Source organism: Grampus griseus (genome assembly GCF_964374135.1).
Source record: "Grampus griseus genome assembly, chromosome: 1".
Lineage (NCBI taxonomy): Eukaryota > Metazoa > Chordata > Mammalia > Artiodactyla > Delphinidae > Grampus > Grampus griseus.
Window position 1 is genome coordinate 108,906,219 of NC_139017.1, and position 18,971 is coordinate 108,925,189.

The window sequence follows — 18,971 nt, forward strand, 5'->3', positions numbered from 1 at the left end:
CGTGGAGCGGCTGGGCCTGTGAGCCATGGCCGCTGGGCCTGCGCGTCCGGAGCCTGTGCTCCGCAACCGGAGAGGCCACAGCAGTGAGAGGCCCACGTACCACAAAAAAAAAAAAAAAAAAAAAAAAAAATCAAAAACGTATAGAGCCTGGTACATAGCAGGTACTCAAAACATTTTTTTCCTTTACCTTTGAGGGAACACGTGAAAATAAAACAGGGAAAATTGCTGGAGAAAGCACAGACCAGCAAGCACAAATGCCCTGGGACAGGAACATGCCTGGCATGTTGGGTACATAGGAGTCTGGCATGATGAGGGGAGGAGAAGGGGAGATAAAACCAGGATGACAGAGGGGAGCCTGACCACACGAGGGCTTGCAGGCCCAGGAAAGCATTTGGCTCCTACTCTTACTCCTAGTGAGCTGGGAAGCCCAGGAGGAGCTCTGAGCAGAATGACAGCCTCTGGCTTCCATTTAAAACCACCACCTGGCTGCTGTTGAGAGAGACTGAAGGGAGAACCGTCAGGCCACTGCGAAAATCCCAGCTGGCGGTGATGGTGGCTTGGACCATGGTGGTAACCGTAAGGAAGGCGAGAAATGCTCAGGTTCTGGGTGTATTTTGAAGATGTAGTCAACAGAATTGGGCGTGGATTGTGAGAGAAAGAGAGAAATGAAGGATGACATCAAGGTTTTTGCCCAAGCAACTAGAAGCAAGGTGATTGGGAGGACTGCAGGAAGCATGGGTTTTGGAGGGAAATTCAGGCACTCAATTTTGGACGTGTTTAAATATGAGATGCATATTATACACCCAAGGAGAGACATTAAGTACTCATATGAATATACAGTGCTTGATTTTATGGGAAAAGTCCAGGCCAGGGATAGAGGTAGTATATAAAGCTATGAGACCGGATGGATTCACCTAAGCCATGGGTGTGGATTTAAAAAAAAAAGGAAAAAAAAAAAAAGTTCAAATACAAGGATGAGCCCTGGGACATTCCAGTAATGACAGTGACCTGTGTGGGGCACCACCACCTTACATGCAGGTGCTCATTTGCCCTTATAAAATGTTACAAGGTAAACACTCTCAACCTGACTCCATAGACAGGGAATGTTTCACAGCTATGTGTCATCTGTCCAAAGGCACACAGATGGTTAAGTGCTACTACCTACCTGACTTCTGTGTACATAGCTTTTTTTTTTTAATATTTACTTATTTGGCTGCGCTGGGTCTTAGTTGCGGCACGTGGGATCTTCTTTGCTGCATGCAGGATCTTCAGTTACGGCATGTGAAGTCTTAGTTGCGGCATGGGGGCTCTAGTTCCCTGACCAGGGATCGAACCCGGGCCCCCTGCACTGGGAGCGTGGAGTCTTAGCCACTGAAACACATTTTACCTCCTCTAGCAACTTATAAACCTTGGCATCATCCTTTGTCTTCCCTTCCCCACCCAATCAGCCTTTCATTTTTTATTTTCACATTAAGCTTCAGGACAGGGTGCCCTAATCTTTTACCTTGAACTATTACAACTGTCTCCTAATAGGATTTCCTGCCTTGAGACTCTCCCACTCTAATCCGTTCCTTATCTTCCTGAGTATAAAGCTGATCGTGTCACCTTCCTGCTTAGCCCTTGCATTAATTCCGCAGCATCTGCAAACTCTAATCCAGCTTCTTTAGTTTGGTTTACGGGAGCCTTCACCATCTGGCTCCAAGCTGCTTCTCCAGTCTCAGCTCCTGCCACTCTCCCTGCCACCCACCTCTCACGCTAGTCGCTTTCCTGTGACGTTGAATCTGCTACTGAGGTACATCAAGCTCTTTCACAACTCAGTTTCATACGCTCTTTCCTTTTTGTGCCCACACTGGTTAAACCTTCAGTACAATATTGACTAGAAGACACGACAGTGGGCACCATCTCGTTCCACACTTCTGAGGAAAACTTCCAGCTTTTCACCATTAAGTATACCGTTTGTTGTAGGATTGTTTTAGCTACCCTGCATCCGATTAAGGAAGTTTCCTTCTTTTTGTAATTGCAAAGAATTTATTATCATGAGTGGATGTTGACTTTTAAGGAATGTTTTTCTGCATTTTTTTGGTATCATAAATTCCCTCCTTTAATCAAACATCGATTTATTTTCTACTGTTAAATTTACCTTATATTTCCTGGATAAATCCAACATGATCTTCATGTGTTATCCATTTCTATGCGTATATTTCTGGATTCCATCTGCTAATATTTTGTTGAGCACATGGCCTGACGATCTGTGCAGTGGCCCAGTGGGAGCACGTTTTGGTGAGGTGACCAAAAGCAACCTGATAATTAGGAGCAAAGTTTGAGCTCCACTTCTGTCTGGGATTAGGGGCTCTGAATGGACGTCAGGTGAGGACTGAGGGTGGATGTCTGAAGCTCTGTATTATTACAGGAAAGTGAAAATTTCATTATCAGTAGCTTTTATATTCAGTACAAAGTTTAGTACATATTCAGTCCAAAAATGGAAACAGATCTTATTGTTTAATTCAAAAGTTTTAATAGCAGTGAAATAAAAGCTTGATATGCATAAGTAAACCTTTTTCACGTTTAGTTTTGCTAGTTCACCTTACATAAAAAATGATGAGTAAAGAAAAGCCCCACAAAGCCCTCAAAACACCCCTACAGAAAGCTTTTCTATATCATTTCCTTGTTTGACATTGTCTCTTCCACTTTGATTAGACCAAGATTGATGAGGATGTCCTTTTCCAGTTCCAAATAACTCTCGTAGTCCATTTTCAATTTGGCTTCCAATTGTTCTTTTGACTTCTGATACGGTTCCTAGGGGGGAAAAAAGCAAGTCATTTGTATAAAACTCTGGCAGCTAGAGATACCAAAGGCTGGGAAGGGGCTATTTTTGAAAGTCTGGCCTGCCTGCTGTTCTCTGGAAGGGCTGTGAGGGGCAGAGGGCAGGGGGGCATCTCTTGCACAGTCAGGGAGAGAGGCTGCTGGCTCTGAAGGGGAGGGGCAGAGATGAGCGGAGCGGTGTGTGCGGACTCCAGGCATCTCCTGGCGGTGGGGCTGACCCAGTCTGCCGATGGACTGGATGTGGGCTCTCGGGGGCAGGGGCAATCCAGGCTGGCCTACGAGCTCCTGCCACTGATGCAGGGAGGAGCACATTGAGAGGGGAGAGAATAACAATGAAGGGCATTTATTCAGCTAATTTACCCAGCACCACTTGCTGAATAATCTGAGTCATCTGTTTTGTTCTTTGATCTGTCAGTGTTCACCTGAGTACTGCTCTGGTTTAATAACTGTGACATTTTAATTTATTGTAATATCTGCTGGGGCAGTCATTACGATTTTTAAGATTTTGTTTTTTCTCATCTGTGTCTTCTTTCAGAGGAACTTTAGGGTCACTTCACACAGGATGGTGTGTCATCCTGTGTTGCTTTTGTTTTTTCTCCTCTTGTCCTGTCCCCATCCTAATGTCTTCCTGTGCCTTCTGATGACTTGTCACAAAGCCCTGTCTTTGTGGATTCCATCAAAGGGACCAGAACTGTATTTTATTCTAGTTTCTTTAGAGAATAATTTGCAAGAGGTATTTTCCTCTTTTGAATATTCACAATGACTGATGTTCTCTTCCCCTGCCTCTGACACATTCTTTCCGTATGTTTGCTTTTCCCCCTCTCTTAATATCTCTGCTTTCTCAGGTTCTTCATGTCTAATCATTATAACTGCTTCATAGCATGGTGAGGATTAAATGAATTATTAAATAGGACAGGCCCTCAGAATGGTGCATGCGCCCAGTAAGCACTTGTTAGCTACACTAACCAATTCACAAAAAGAGCACGACTTGATAAGGTGAGAGTAGAAAAATGTTATTCTTCTAACCTTTGTCCTTTACAACATATGTGACAGATTCCGTAGCACTTCCTATCATTTTTAGGTATTAGAAATAGTGTCGTTTTCAGGTATTTGAAGACTCAGGCCAGTCCAATATCCAAGTGAAGGCTGCCCCTTGTGGCTCCCACTGCAATGCCCCCCTGTGCACCTCCAGGCTCTTTCTGTAGATCGCCTCACCCCACTTAGAAAGTCCTTTGGGACACTTGATTTGACCCTAGCTACTTCCAAGTTTCCACCTGGCCCCAGGAAAACTTACCACCCTCACTCTGCCATCAGTACAAGTTCATTGCCCCTGGTCCTCTCTCTACCCATCTGTCAGAGCAGTTTAAGCCAATCTTTTGCCTGCAGACTTTCCAACCATAGGAGTCAGGTCCCTGTCCCTGTGTTTCCTAAATTCTCCCTGGACATTCTGCTCTGGTCCCTTGGTAACTCCTAGCTCTTGGATTTCTGTGGCTCAGGAAGCCTCCTGCCAGGTGTACGAGGCCAATGGTCCATCCTGGCCAGCAACCTATCTCTAGCAGTGCTTCTCTTGAAGGTTTCCTCCCAGAGTCTGGGTGGTGTTGCAGAAGTGGGAATGGGGAATACACAGCGCTCCAACACCTCTCTCCAAAAAAAAAAAATCCCCTTTTCCAATCTTCTTCCCCATAATTCTTGCCTCCCTTGTGTTGCCTGGAGTGTGGGTCATTGACTAGGGGTTGCAGAATTCTTTTGAATTCTTCCGTCTTCTCTGTCCCATAGAGATGACATAATGGATCATATGGAAACTGCTACTTTTCTCAGTTTCGGGTGTCCAGCTGAAATTCCAGTTAGGAAAATTCCCATTTTGTGTGCTGTTAGAGCTGTAATTACTATTATTTTTCAATAAGTGAGCGGTATCCAGATTCAATGTTTGCAAAGAGATGGGTATATGATTTCCCTCACATGTGTGGGTTGAAGTGCACAGCCTAATCCCTGCCATTTGGGGGGCGTTCATGAAAACCAGCCTTGCTGGACGGATGTGTGATCGCCCCCTGCCCTCGGTAATAATATTAATAGTGGACACTTCCTAACTGCCAGTTACTGGCTAAGTGCTGTAAATATTTCAACTCATTTAGTCCCCACTGCAATCCGCTGAGGTTGTTAGTTTGTTCCCATTTCCCCTATTATCAGCAGTTGCTTGTAAGGAGATACTTCTGACCAACATTAGTTATTTTTCCTTGGTGCCCCTTTTCATTTTCTAAATGTAACAGAGGAGCCCTTTTAAATGTATTCACTTATCCACAGTCTAGTTCCAGAGAAAACTTGACAAGTGGTAGCTCTAATTTAAGGAGGGTACTATGTCAAATGGAAATGAAGTTACAAGAAGGTGGAAAAGTTTTGGAAACTCAAAAGCATCATACAATTCCAAGATATGATTATTATAATATTCAAGTTTTTAAAAAGTACTTCACATTGTAAATTATTTTTGGATTATCCACAATTCTATGTGGCTAATTAGCTGTCACTATGTTATTGAAACACTCCTAGTAATCGATGATTGCTGGTGTAGGAAAGGGTGGCAGATTTTCACCCAGTGTTTGTGGTTGTGCAAAAGAACAGACCAAGACCAATTTTTTTTTTTTTTGTAGCAAAAGAAAACAAAGAAAAGTTAATTAATTGGTGTTCTTTTATACCTTGTCACCACTAAACAATGCTTTTAAATGATGCTCCCTCTGTTTTTGTTCCACTAATTCGTATATATCAATGTGATAATGTTAATCTATTTGCTAATGCAGTACATTAAAATATTTCCACATGCTTGTGCTTTTAATTGAGACCTAGGGTCTTACATGAGTAATTACATTGGAGGAGGCTATATATTTGGCTATAAGGAAACAACAGGCGGTGATGAAATTGCTGGTGACAAAAGGGCAAGGAAGGGAATGAGCAAGAGACAAGCAGAAATATGGACTGAGATGACCTCAAGTGAGAAAGAAAGAAGAGCTGAATTCACAGAATATTTCAAGGCCCTAAATTCCAGTGGTCAAGGGAAGACCAAAAGAGTGATGGAATTCACATCAAACAGAGAGGCTGAGGAAGAGGATGGGGGCTTCAGAGATTTAGGTTCCTTTTTGGTAAATTTTTTTTTTTTTTTTTTTTGCGGTACGCGGGTGTCTCACTGTTGTGGCCTCTCCCGTTGCAGAGCATAGGCTCCGGACACGCAGGCTCAGCGGCCATGGCTCACGGGCCCAGCCGCTCTGCGGCATGTGGGATCTGCCCGGACCGGGGCACGAACCCGTGTCCCCTGCATCGGCAGGTGGACTGTCAACCACTGTGCCACCAGGGAAGCCCTGCACTGTTTTAATGCATTATTCACTAGATGTTAAAATTCTATGAAATGAAAGCATTCGAATTTGAATCTTTGTATCTATAATTGGTATTTAGATACCACTGTATCTAAAGGCCTTTGAAATATAGAAAATTTCAGAAACTTAAATTGGGTAGAATCTCACTAGGTGTGTCTAACTGGTTGTTCGGACTCATAGTAAGCTAGGAAATCAGAGAAATGCCCCCTTGACTCCCATCAGAACAAGAATGAAAAAAGGCATAATTTTTCTATTAAAATTGTGGAATAAACCAAACAAATATATTCTCAATGGCATTAGAGGAAAGCAATTACTGTTTCTGAAATTTAACTTACAACTTTTTTCTTCTCCATTTCCATTTCTTTCTTTTCTTCTTCCCGAATTTTTTTGCGCTGTTCTACATATTCTAGATGCTTGACTTCTCTTTCAAAGTAGTAGCTTATCCTAGATACCTGTTAGAAGCAGAGGCCCATGAGAGGGGGACCCACATGGAAGCCCCCATGTTCTTCATGAGGCGCTGAAGAATTTCTGCGGCTTGTAAGTTATTAGCTAGATTACCTGCTTTGGGATAATGCCCACAGGCCCACTATCAGAGGAACTAGCTAATTTGGGGGCTACTGGGCTAAGGTTTAGGGGCCTGCAAATTGAGGGATGGCAGGAAAGGAGTGGGATTGGAAGGAGAGAGCTGCAAAAAAATTGCAATTTTGTTGGAGAAATATTCAGGGATTGCTCCCACCCCCCCTTCTTTCCTTCTCACTTTTAAGACTAAGGGAAGTTTCACATCATCAAACAAACTTGGAAAACCCAGATGAGGATGTCAATGGAAACCGTAAAGGGACTGGAAGCGCAGCTGAGTTCCTGGTCCCCTGGAGAGTTAAACGTGTGGATGTAAGAATAGAAGCAGGGAAGTCAGCAGAGACCTTGGGCAAGGCCACCAAGGGAAGGAAAGTTTTTTGCATACCAGTAACTAGGGTGATGTTGTTGGGACTTGCAACAGATTGCAATCTATATGTTTAATGTTGGTTGCATACATATTTATGTATTTCTACATATTGATCTTCTTTTTATAACCTAATTATTAACACTGCTTGAAACCCTTGGGTGGTGTGCACGGAGTGGCAGAATACTGCCACTTCAGACCTGCTGCCTGCAGCACACCAAGCTGGGGAAGGACGGGTGGAGGCTGGCAATGGATAGATGCATAAAAATGTCAGCTGGGCCCTCTGGGAAGGATATCACTGAAATAAGGGTCCCACGCTTAGGTTACAACGTGAAAATAACATCTTATGATTATGAATCCCCAAATCAATTCCTCTCTGAATCTGGGCTTCATTTACTTGGACTTTCTTTTGCTGCATGCTTGTTTTTTTTTTTCCCTAGCTTTAAACCATTTATCTCATAAAACAGAAATACATCCTCTTTTTTAAATTTTTTATTTTATATTGGAGCATAGTTGATTAACAATGTTGTGTTAGTTTCAGGGGTACAGCAAAGTGATTCAGTTATACATATACTTGTATCTATTTTTTTTCAAATTCTTTTCCCATTTAGGTTAACATCCCCTTATTTTTGACTGCATGATTCTTTTGTTCTCTTAAAGAGCAAAAATGCTGTCATTTCTTTTTTTTAACATCTTTATTGGGGTATAATTGCTTTACAATGGTGAGTTAGTTTCTGCTTTATAACAAAGTGAATCAGTTATACATATACATATGTTCCCATATCTCTTCCCTCTGCGTCTCCCTCCCTCCCACCCTCCCTATACCAATGCTGTCGTTTCTGAACATACTTCTAAAACATGCCTCAGCAGTATCTGATCACGTAAATCCTCAAAGCCAAAAGTTACTAACCTCATTGGTGGAAGGGCGACTTAGTGTCCAAGGAATTTCCAATATATGCAATGTTCCATAATAATCAGCTATGGCTATAAATTGCTGCTTAGCTGAAAGATTAAAAAAATGTGGGAGAAAAACAACTCTGCAATCAGAAAGCCACTTTAGAGGTTAAACATGTGCTGTGTTTTTGTTTTGTGATTTCCCGAAGGACCTGTTGTGGTTACAATGATCTTGGCTGAGACCCTGAGTCTTCGTCAGCCACCCTGCTCACCCCCAATCATGTTTTCTCAGCCTCTATATAAGGAGTGTGGCTCCTAGCTGAGATTGACCCTCTCTGACTGGATCCACTGGGCAGATTTGAAAAGAAAGCAGGGACAATACATGGAAGATTTTCAAAAAAAAAAATCATCATGCCAATTTTCACCAAAGACATAGTAAGGGCTAAAGGATGCTATTATCCAGATGAATTTCAAAGACACAGCCAGAACCGGTTTTCTTATTATAAAAACAAATTGCTTCCTTTGATCATTTAAAATGGATATAAAACACGAATGTGTTTGAAAATTTAGTTTTCTCTCTCATCAACTTTTTTTTTCTCATTTTCAGCAGGTCTGGTTCAAATTGCTAAATCCTAGACTTGTAATCCCTGGAGGTATACAAAAGCAATGTTTTGTAGCAAAGATGGGAAAACACACTTTGGTGACACATACGGCCGAGTAGTATTAGTCAGACTCTGACACTCTCAGAGATTCTGAAGACTGTGTTTCTAAATGTAATGTTTCTTCTGAGAAAGAAATGAATAGAAAGACAATTTTATGCCTGCACATCTTTGGAAACAAAGGGAAAGTTCTTTGAAATGGAGCAAATATACATTGAATTTGGGTAGAAAGTATTACTTGGGTGAAACAGAGAAATTGGGACAAAGGATATAAATTACTTTTCCATCGACACATTCTTAAATTTCTGCTTGCTCTGTTATACATTACCTTTTTCCTCTTTATGAGTTTAAAAGTTATAGTTTAAAGAAATATATGACCCCGCAGAGTCATTTGATCTCAAGAAGGAAACTGCTTGATGTTGTCCAGTGGAGGGCCATAAAGTGATAAAATATTGAAAATTTGTGACATAATGAAAAATTAAAGGTACAGAACTTATTCTATTTGGAAAAGAAGCAGCAAAATGTAGCAAAGATTTAGGGTTCACCCTGTGATTTAGGGACCCGGAGAGGGTGAGAAGGATGCTTTTTTTTTTTTTGCGGTATGTGGGCCTCTCACTGTTGTGGCCTGTCCCGTTGTGGGGCACAGGCTCTGGACGCACAGGCTCAAAGGCCATGGCTCACGGGCCCAGCCGCTCCGCGGCATGTGGGATCTTCCCGGACCGGGGCACGAACCCGTGTCCCCTGCATCGGCAGGCGGACTCTCAACCACTGCACCACCAGGGAAGCCCGAGAAGGATGCTTTTTATTGTGTGGTTTAAAATCAGCCTCTGCTTGACATACTAAAATGTGTCTCAGAAATAACTGTTGATGAAGAAAACAGTGAGAGAAACTCAGGTTGTATCCAGAATTTGAAAAGGGAAAGGAAGGGGAATGATGGGAAGGAAAGAGAAAGGAAGGGAAGAGATGGAATGGGAAGAAAAATCTTGAGAAGAAACATCGGAGGCTTTCCAGTTGAATGTCAAAATGTTCCTAAGCTAGCCCCAAAAGGCAAAATGACTTAGCTCATTCAATCAGAATTAACATACCAGAAAAGGTCCAGGGTTTGATGTATGTGATCATAGTTATACAGATGTTTTGTGACTGGACTGGTTCGTGGGTTTTCTCCAGAAGGTCCCAGATATCGATGTATCCATCTTCTCGGCCAATGTAAAAGACTCCAGGCCTTGTCAGGGACCAGTGCCCTGAGGTGTACCTTTTTGGTGCACAGGATGACTGAAGGAGGGGTCCAGTCTAAAAAGAAATTAAAAAAAAAAACAAATTAAAAGCTTTTGTTGTTATCTGAGAGATATTCACAATGATTTTTTAAAAGTAAAACTCAGATGGCTATGATCATATAAAAGATCAAACCTTCCAATCGAGCTATTTATGGTTCTAATAATCCGACTGCTGCTAAATCCATTGCTCTTTCTATGGAGACTGATGGACACCGGAGAAGTAAAGATTATAAGCAAGTTTTGCCTATATCTTTATTTTCCTGTCAGGTGCCTGCTCACCATGGAAATAGCTCTGGTGGGCAGGAAAAGTGAATGAAAAGTCAATTCTATCTGTGAGCTGCACCCAATGGCTTATTAATATTATTTGGAAGAGATTCTGGACCACCAAAGCAACATAAGATCATCTTATCTTTTCTCTGTTTTGGGGTAATTTGCCTTCTTTGGGAGGTTTTCATAGAGACTGAAGATCAGAATGTGCTCTCTTCCCACCGTCATGCTCCGCCTGGGCTCATTCACCAACTTACATCTGCGGGACTAAACTGTCATGAGCTGCTGGACTGAGTTTAGAGCTAAGGTATGGGAAGGTGGAGCTGCTTTCCACCTTCCCATACATGCAAACAAAACCTTCCTACAGGGAACAACGAAGGTCACCAATTCACGGACTCCTTAGAGGCAACAGGCCAAACCTGTTGCTCGGCTCCTTCAGTTTTGGTGGAGAACCAGGTTCCTGACCCCTGCATGGTCTTTGGACAATCTTGCCTACATTTCTTTTGTCTTTCTCTTTAACCACAAAACTCATGCTTGCTTGTTGTTAAAAAAAAAAAAAAAAAAAAAAAAAAAAATGAGCATACAAAAGTACATTGTTAGAAAGTAGAAGTCCTTTTGTGATGGACACTTAAGGAGTTTTCAACTTTTTTAAATGACAAACTTGTACATCTATTCACACACATTATTTTTTTGAGTATTCCTGTAAGTTAGAGTCCCAGAAATAAAAGGAAAAAAAAGTGTTAGGTCAAAGAATACATATATTACAGCTCTGAAATATATATACACACACACACACACACACACACACACACACACACACACACACACACACATATATATGTATATACAGACTTTTTTACAGATTTTGATAATTTTCTTAAGTAGCTCATGAGAGGGACACATCCTACTGATTTTCCTATGCCCTTGCTTCACTAGATTTTACCAGTCTTTCTAGTTTGGGGCAGTTTAGCTTCTGTCTACCTGGACCCAGGCCCTGTCCTAATCAGGACCACTGGATTCTTGGCACTGCCTCACCTTGACCCATGCACGTCTCTGCCTGCCTGGTGACGGACCCCTTAGCTTTCCTAGTCCCACTTTCTGAGCCTCCCGACAAATTGCCCAGTGCAAGAGCAGTGACAGACCCATTGCTTCTCCTTAGAGTTCATGCCATAATCAGCATTCCATCTTGTATTTTAAGCAGAGGGAAAAACATAAATCAAGGGAACTGCCCATGATATACACAGTATTTCGAAGAAAAGACTGTTTGGTTTCAGAGAACAAAAGACTTGTACATGTTTCCTTCCCTCAGGAAAGAAAAGCAAATGGTTGTGTTTTTCCAAAGGCTTGCAGTGGTTCTGCTGACAGGCTGGGGCCCAGGCCATCTGTTCCAATTTCTCTAAAAAATGTCCCAAAGGCATTGCTATGTCAGAACAGTCTGTTTTTCCTATTGTTTTTCTCAATAACAAAGGACCACACACCCACTCTTCCATTTTGCAGGCAACTTACCATAATACCTTCTTTCCAGATGGCCACGTTCCAACCCCCAACAGTGAGGATAATGTCCTTGTAAAAAGGTGATCTCTGAATGGTGTGAACACCTCCATCATGGACTGTGTAGAGGCTCAAGGGCTTCTTTGCTGTTGGAGTGGAAAAGGCCATTTCACCTTTTATAACACTGTTTACATTCCTGCAATGAAGAATGGGCAGACCTCCGATGGACAGATAGGTCCCGATTAATGAGGTCCAAGAGTGGAGAACCAGAGGTCAGTTGGGGTGAATGAATCTGTCAAGGGACAGCTCCTCCTCTTTTTTAAGGCAAGTCCAGGGAAATTCCCATCAAGGCTACTTTTCAGGCTCAAAGGAACACTTCCTGTTCTTATTCATTCACTCACTTATTAGTCTATCAGTCAATAGTATATATTGTTAGTCAATAAATAATTGTGTATTGTTTGTATGTACCAGGTACTGTAGATGGATGGGTAAACAATGGTTAACAAACAAACATGATCTGTCCTCTTGCACCTTACAGTCCAGTGGAAAGACAGATACTCAACAAACAAATCCCAAGGTATATAATAAAAAAAAATGTATTTTGAAGTAAAAAATATCACAAGAAAGAATAACAAGGGACATTCATAATTTAGGCTGAATGGTCAGAACAGGCTTCTCTGAAGATGAGTCATTTAGGCTTGAGTTCATCACGGGAAGATTTTGGTGTGGAGTAGCATTCCAGACAGAAGGAAAAATACACACCAAAGTCCTGAGAAATGTTTAGTGCATTTATTATTTTGAGGAAGGCAATAGGACTGGAGTCTGATAATCCCAGGGTGAGACATAGGAAACAAATGGAGACCAGGAGAGTCCAGACCTTGCAAATCCTTGTTAGGAAAAACATTTAGATTACATTCTAAGTGTCATGTTTTTTAATGAGCCCTTTAGGCCTAGAAGACTATCTGATTGACATACGAAAGGATTCTCTGGTTGCTGTGGCGAGAATGGATCAGAGGCAGGTAAAAGCAAAGAGGGGACACCATGGGAGGTTGTTGCTGTAGTTCTAGTGAGAGAGGATGGTGACTTGGATGAAGGTGCAATGGAGGAGTGGATAATCAAGAAACATTTGCGTGCTAGAGTTGACAGGAGGGGTGAGAGAGATGAGTTCTGAGAATGGCAGCCAGGTTTCTGGTAAGAGCAACAGGCACTCTGTACTTTCCATTTATTGCAACTGGGAAGACTAGAGGACAAGCAGATTTGGATATTAAGATAAAGGCTTCCCCGCTGTCTCTGCCCCAGGCACCAGGGTCCTTCTGCTCCCCTGGTCTGCCTCTTCCGCCATGGCTTGGGCTTCCTCTCCCCGGTCCTGGCTTTGGAGCTGGCTGCTCCTTATTCCTTGCTGCCCATACCCACAAGCCCCAGGGATGGCCCTAAAAATATGTGCCAGTCCAGGCCAAAGCACAATGTGTGGCTATTTTATACTAAAACCACGAATTTACTCTGAAACTTATCATATTAACAGCTATGTGAAGGTTGGATTTTTTTTTCTCAGAACAACAATGTAACATTAAGCAGAAAAAAAAGCTACCATAATCTTGTAAAAAGCTGATACAGTGTCAAAGAGATACTTGTCCACCCATGTTCATAGCAGCATTCTTTGCAATACCCAAAAGACAGAAGCAACCCAAGTGTCCATCAATGGATGAATGGATAAACAAAATGTGGTATATCCATACAATGGAATATTATTCATCCTTCAAAAGGAAGGGGATTCTGACATATGCTACAACAGAAATGAAAACTGAGTATATCATTTTAAGGGAAATAAGCCAGTCTCAAAAAGGCAAATACAAGGACTTCCCTGGCAGTCCAGTGGTTAAGACTCTACCTGCCAATGCAGGAGGCACGGGTTTGATCCCTGGTTGGGGAACTAAGATCCCACATGCCGTGTGGTGTGGCCAAAATCTTAAGAAAAAAGGCAAATACTGTATGACTCCACTTACATGAGGTACTTACAACAGGTACATTCATAGAGATAGAAAGTAGACTGGTGGTGGCCAGGAGCTGAGGGGAAAGAGGAGTGGGGAGCTAGTGTTTAACAGGTACAGAGTCTCAGTTTCACAAGATGAAAAGAGTTCTGGAGATTGGTTGCACAACAATGTGAATGTACTTAACTCCCCTGAACTGTACTTAAAAATGGTTAAGATGTTAAATTTCTTGTTTATGTATATTTTTATCTCAATGTGAAAATTATTTGAAAAAAGTGTATACAGTAAAAATAAATAAGTTTAAACATAGCTCTTCTAGGTTAAAAAAGACCAATTTTCCTCTCACCAGAGCTCCATCTTGAAGAGAGCACAGAAGCCTAATTTCTAAGGGCCCCTTGAAGTGATTTGGAGGATTTCTGGGAAGGCAGGAGACCCTTGGAAGCCAGCAGCTTTCTTCTTGCTGTTACTTGTGTCCCTCAGATCCTGGTTTTGTCCTTGGTGAGCCGGGCTTCCCTACATCACCTCACTCTGGTGAGCAGGGCTATGCAGGAGTCTAGAAGCCCTCTGCAAAATGTAATGACCACCAGTGATAGGAATATAGATAGCCATCAAGATTTGTACTTTTAACATGTTAGAGGTTCTCAGCCCATATAACTTTTTCTTCCTTTTGTCCTTTGGAAGACCTTAGAGCCATTCAGCAGTAAATGGAGCTGTCCTTAAGTTATTAAATGAAATGCCAGAGCCCCCAGCCAGGTTATTACAAGAAACTTACAATAAACAAAACAGTAGCTTTCCAGAGTCAATATCTAATGAAGGATTTAGTATACTGATGTGGTTAAGAGCACAGACCATCTGGGTTCAAATCCAGTGTTGCTGTGAGGATCAATCCATGGAGAGTACTGAGTGCCTAACACATGACGTGTGCCAATTTGTGAGTTGAGTACATGAGATGATTATGTTAACTGTCATCATCATCAAATACATCAGCCTGTATTTCTTGGCTTGTCACTTAGATCATCTGTTTGATTTGGACTTCTTCATCACACACAGCTCAGTCAGGGTAATCTGTCTTTCAGAAGTTTCTTCTTAGAAAAGGAAATTCTCCTTCCTGCCTTTTTGTATATTTGAGATAAGAACATGGGGCTCCCAGCAGATCAAGAGAAAATGGCCCGCAGTATTTGCCTCATCTTTACCCAGGAAACCTCCATGGTGTTTATGAAAGACATCAGGCTGGTAGCTTCCCAGGAAAACACTGCCAGTTCACAGAATGTTAAGTAGGGCATGCAATTTACAGTTCAGCATGTCTACACATTGATTTTCCCTGAACTTCAACCATTATCCAATGGAAGTAACAGTGTCATTTGGCTTTCCACGTTACAAAATACTTGACTGGTAATTTTAAAGTATTAAGATGACTTAAAAATAGCCTTTAAGTAGGTGGTTAGAGCTATTTCTCATTTTTTTGGAATGAATTAAATGTCAAGAAATTAACAGCAACTTCTCTTTTTCTTTCCCACTCACATCCCACTGGTCACAAAGTCCTGGCATGATGACTCGTATGTCTCTCTCTCCCTCTTGTATTTCCTCTGCTGGATATCCTTGTCACCCTGCCTATACATCAGTCCTCTCCATCTCTCATCTAGGCTATTGCAACTGGCCATCCTACTTCCCACCAATTAATTAACCCCTGATCTCCTGAAAGAGTGATTTTCTGATTATACTGGTGGTACTAGGATAAGGTCCACAGGTTAGTAAAGCACTCAAGGCTCTTTGCCATCTGGACTCAAATGTCCTTCCTGGCACCTCTCCTGCTGCTGTTGCCCTCTCTGTTACCATGCTTTGGCCAGAAGATCTCCCTGTTTACTAATTGTGCACTGCTCTTCTGAGCTTCTATGTTTTTGCACTTGTTTGTCTTTCTACCTGGAATGCCTTTCTCCAGCTGGAAACTTGCAAACCACCCACCTGGGCGTGTCCCTCACACCTCTGTTCATCTGCCCAGAGTCTGGGCCCCGGGAGCAGGGGAACATGTGGGCACGACCAGTCCCAGCCCCAAAGGAGGGCCCTAGAGTTAACTTCTCCCATACAGGGCTGAGGTCTGCAAGATCATGGTAAATTTAGCTTATAATTTCATGCTGACTCAGAATTTCCACATAGCTGAGCTACTGGGTTGTTGAATTATTGAAACAGCATGGTTATTTTAAAACTGAATTGTCCAAGGGTCTCCGTAATTTAAGTATCAATACATCAGTGCTCCTCAAATTTCAGTGTGAAAACAAATCACCTGGAGAATTTTATTAAAATCTGTATTCAGATTCAGCAGGCCTGGGGTAGGATCCAAGATTTTGTTTTTCTAACAAGCTCCCAGGTGACAACTGTGCTGTTTGTCCGAAGCCCTCACTTTGAGTAACAGGTGTAGGGTCAGAACCTCAGGGGCTCTCTCTCCCATTAGCAAGGACAGGGTTACTCGTACTTCGTAAAAAAGAAATAAATTATTAATAACAGAGCAATCACCAAAACTTACTCATAAATCGGCCAGTTTCAGGGTCTTTCTCCATTTTCCAATCTGTGTATATCACTTCACCTTCCTAAAAATATTACAGGTTCCTGATCAGACAACTTAAAAGACAAAAGTCCTCTTATTCATGTGCTAAGACTGACCACGACCCAAACAAACACAAAGTAACAAGTCAATTTAATCAAACAATAATTTGGTGCAGTGTGGGGAGGGAAGGCTCAAAATGATTACTTGATTTTATATTAAACAAAAAAATGAACTTGTTGAGTTTTTATCTACACACATCGATGGGGAGAACACAGGCAATTACGAAGTTTCTAGGTACACAAGTTCCAACTGCTGGGTTCCCAAAGTCGTTGTTAACAAAAAATTGTCCCAATAGACTGAAAGCTCCAGAAGGGGAGGGATCTAGTCTGCCTTATTCAGTGATTTGTTCTCAGCATGTTACAAAGTCAGTACTTAATAAATATTCATGAAATAAGAGAGAAAGAGGGAATATGTATGGTACTCATCATCTTTGAAAGTTGAGAAGAGGAAACAGAGTTCTAGCCAAATGACATAACAAGTAATATGTATTCCAGTTCTACTTATGGCCATTTTAAGGAGAAGAGAAAGAAGAGGGACCTGGTGTAAACAAGAGGCAGAAATTGCCACACAAAGGGGAAAGACAGACAGAACCAGTGAATGAAGAGGTGGGAGAGGTTCAGAGAAAAAGTTTAGTCCCAGGCCACCATCTTATAAATGTAAAACCCACATGCAATCTCCTAATCCCAATGTTTTTCTCATTAAATAATAAGAGGAAAACACAGAGAAGGGTATATATTAAGATGAGTTAAGAGGACTCAGAGGAAGGGATGGATTGGGATACATAGGTGAGAGAGAGGAGATGGGAAAACATTTGATTTATGCAAAGTGAAGGACAATCTCATGGGACAAGGGCCACTCATTCATTCACTCATCTGTGCTTTCATTCATCCATGTCAACTCATTTAACAAACAAGGACTGTGTGTGGCACTGGAAATTCAGAGTCTGAAGACAAGCCCTCCCTCCCCTCTTGGTACACAGTCTAAGGGAGCAGACAGCCTGGGATGCGTCTACTGTACACCTCTAGCCCATCGCCTGTGGCACATCACCCTTGGAGTTACCATTTCCTGAGCACTCAGTGCTGCTGGAGTTGTTAGGAGCTTTATGTACATGACCCCAGCCCTCACCAAAGTCCTTTCAGAGAGTTAATATCTCCTGGCTCTCACAGCTGGTATGTGGAACTCAGAAACTGAACCGAGTCACGGGAATAATTTGCACCAGGTTAATAAATATGTGTTGAGTGGTGATTACATCACCAGCCACTTGGCTAGAAACCTTAACATCCCTCTCCATCTGGTTACCTAGTTCCAACAATTTCACTGCCCCCATGCCTGTGTGACATTCTTGGCCCCACTGCTCAGGCCCTCTTCACCACTGGGTGGGCCCACCTGAGATCACTGTCTACCAGGCCTCTCTGCCTACAGGGATCCACTTCCTCCAGCTTCAGCCCTGAGCCAGCCAACCTAGATCCCAGAGAGGCATCCCTTAAACTCTCTATCCAAAGTACAAGGATCAGTCAGCCACGTCAGGGGTTGGCAGGAGAGCGTCCCACTGGATGGTCAGCCCCGCGAGGGCAGGGAATTTTGGATGTCTGTTCTCTGCTATATTCCCTGGGCCAAGAACAGTGCTTGGTATATATGAAATGTTCAGTAAGTATCTGCTGAATAATGAATGATATTCACTCCAAGGAGTGCAAGGACTTGAAAGGCAGGAAAGAGTTTGGTAAGAAGAATGAGAGAAAAAATCAGAGCAGACAGAGAGAGTGAGTAGACTGGTGCAGATGGGGGTGGAGAGAGAGAAAGGGGCCAAATGATGCAGAATCTTACATCATTTGATGTAAGGAGTTTGGATTTTTCATGTGTCACTAAGTAGTCACTAAAGAGGAGTTTAAGCAGAGGGTGTCATGCTTTAATTTCTGCTTTAAGATTTTGTGGTTATTTCTCTTTCTAAAGCTATCATTCTTGGCTTACAAAACTTTGGTGTGCACAGAGACAAATATTATATGAATCCACTTACATGAGGTACCTAGAACAGTGAAATTCATTGAGACAGAAAGTAGAATGGTGGTGCCAGGAGTGGGAGGCAGTAGGGAATGGGGAGTTACTGCTTTAATTGCTACAGAAGTTTAATTTGGGAAAATGAAATAGTTCTCAAGATGGATGGTGGTGATAGCTACTCAATGATATGAATGTACTTAATACCATTGAACTGTACACTTAAAAATGGGTCAGATGGGTCTTCAAGATGGCGGAGGAGTAAGACGTGGAGATCACCTTCCCCCCCACAAATACATCAAAAATACTTCTACATGGGGAACAACTCCTACAGAACACCTACTGAACACTGGCAGAAGACCTCAGACTACCCAAAATGGTCTTGGTGCTCCAGCTGGGTGTCAAGCCTGAGCCTCTGAGGTGGGAGAGCTGAGTTTAGGACACTGGACCACCAGAGACCTCCTGGCCCCACATAATATCAAATGGTGAAAGCTCCCCCAGAGATCTCCATCTCAACGTGAAGACCCAGCTCCACTCAATGACCAGCAAGCTCCAGTGCTGGAAATCCTATACCAAACAACTAGCAAGACAGGAACAGAACCCCACCCATTAGCAGAGAGGCTGCCTAAAATCATACTAAGTTCACAGATACCCCAAAACACACCACCAGACGTGGTAC

At 42.4% G+C, this 18,971-nt stretch overlaps 1 protein-coding gene across 1 annotated transcript in view; it reads right to left on the bottom strand.

Annotated features, from left to right (window-relative positions):
* Positions 1-2,652: 2,652 nt before the first annotated feature.
* Positions 2,653-18,971, bottom strand: part of DNAI3 (dynein axonemal intermediate chain 3) — a gene marked incomplete at both ends in the record, with an annotated part of 71,786 nt that continues 55,467 nt past the window's right edge. Inside the window, 6 exons of the mRNA XM_082664941.1 lie at positions 2,653-2,796; positions 6,521-6,637; positions 8,036-8,127; positions 9,764-9,968; positions 11,726-11,856; positions 16,220-16,283. Of these exons, the coding sequence (XP_082521067.1) occupies positions 2,653-2,796; positions 6,521-6,637; positions 8,036-8,127; positions 9,764-9,968; positions 11,726-11,856; positions 16,220-16,283 (753 nt within the window). The remainder of the gene's footprint in view (positions 2,797-6,520; positions 6,638-8,035; positions 8,128-9,763; positions 9,969-11,725; positions 11,857-16,219; positions 16,284-18,971) is intronic.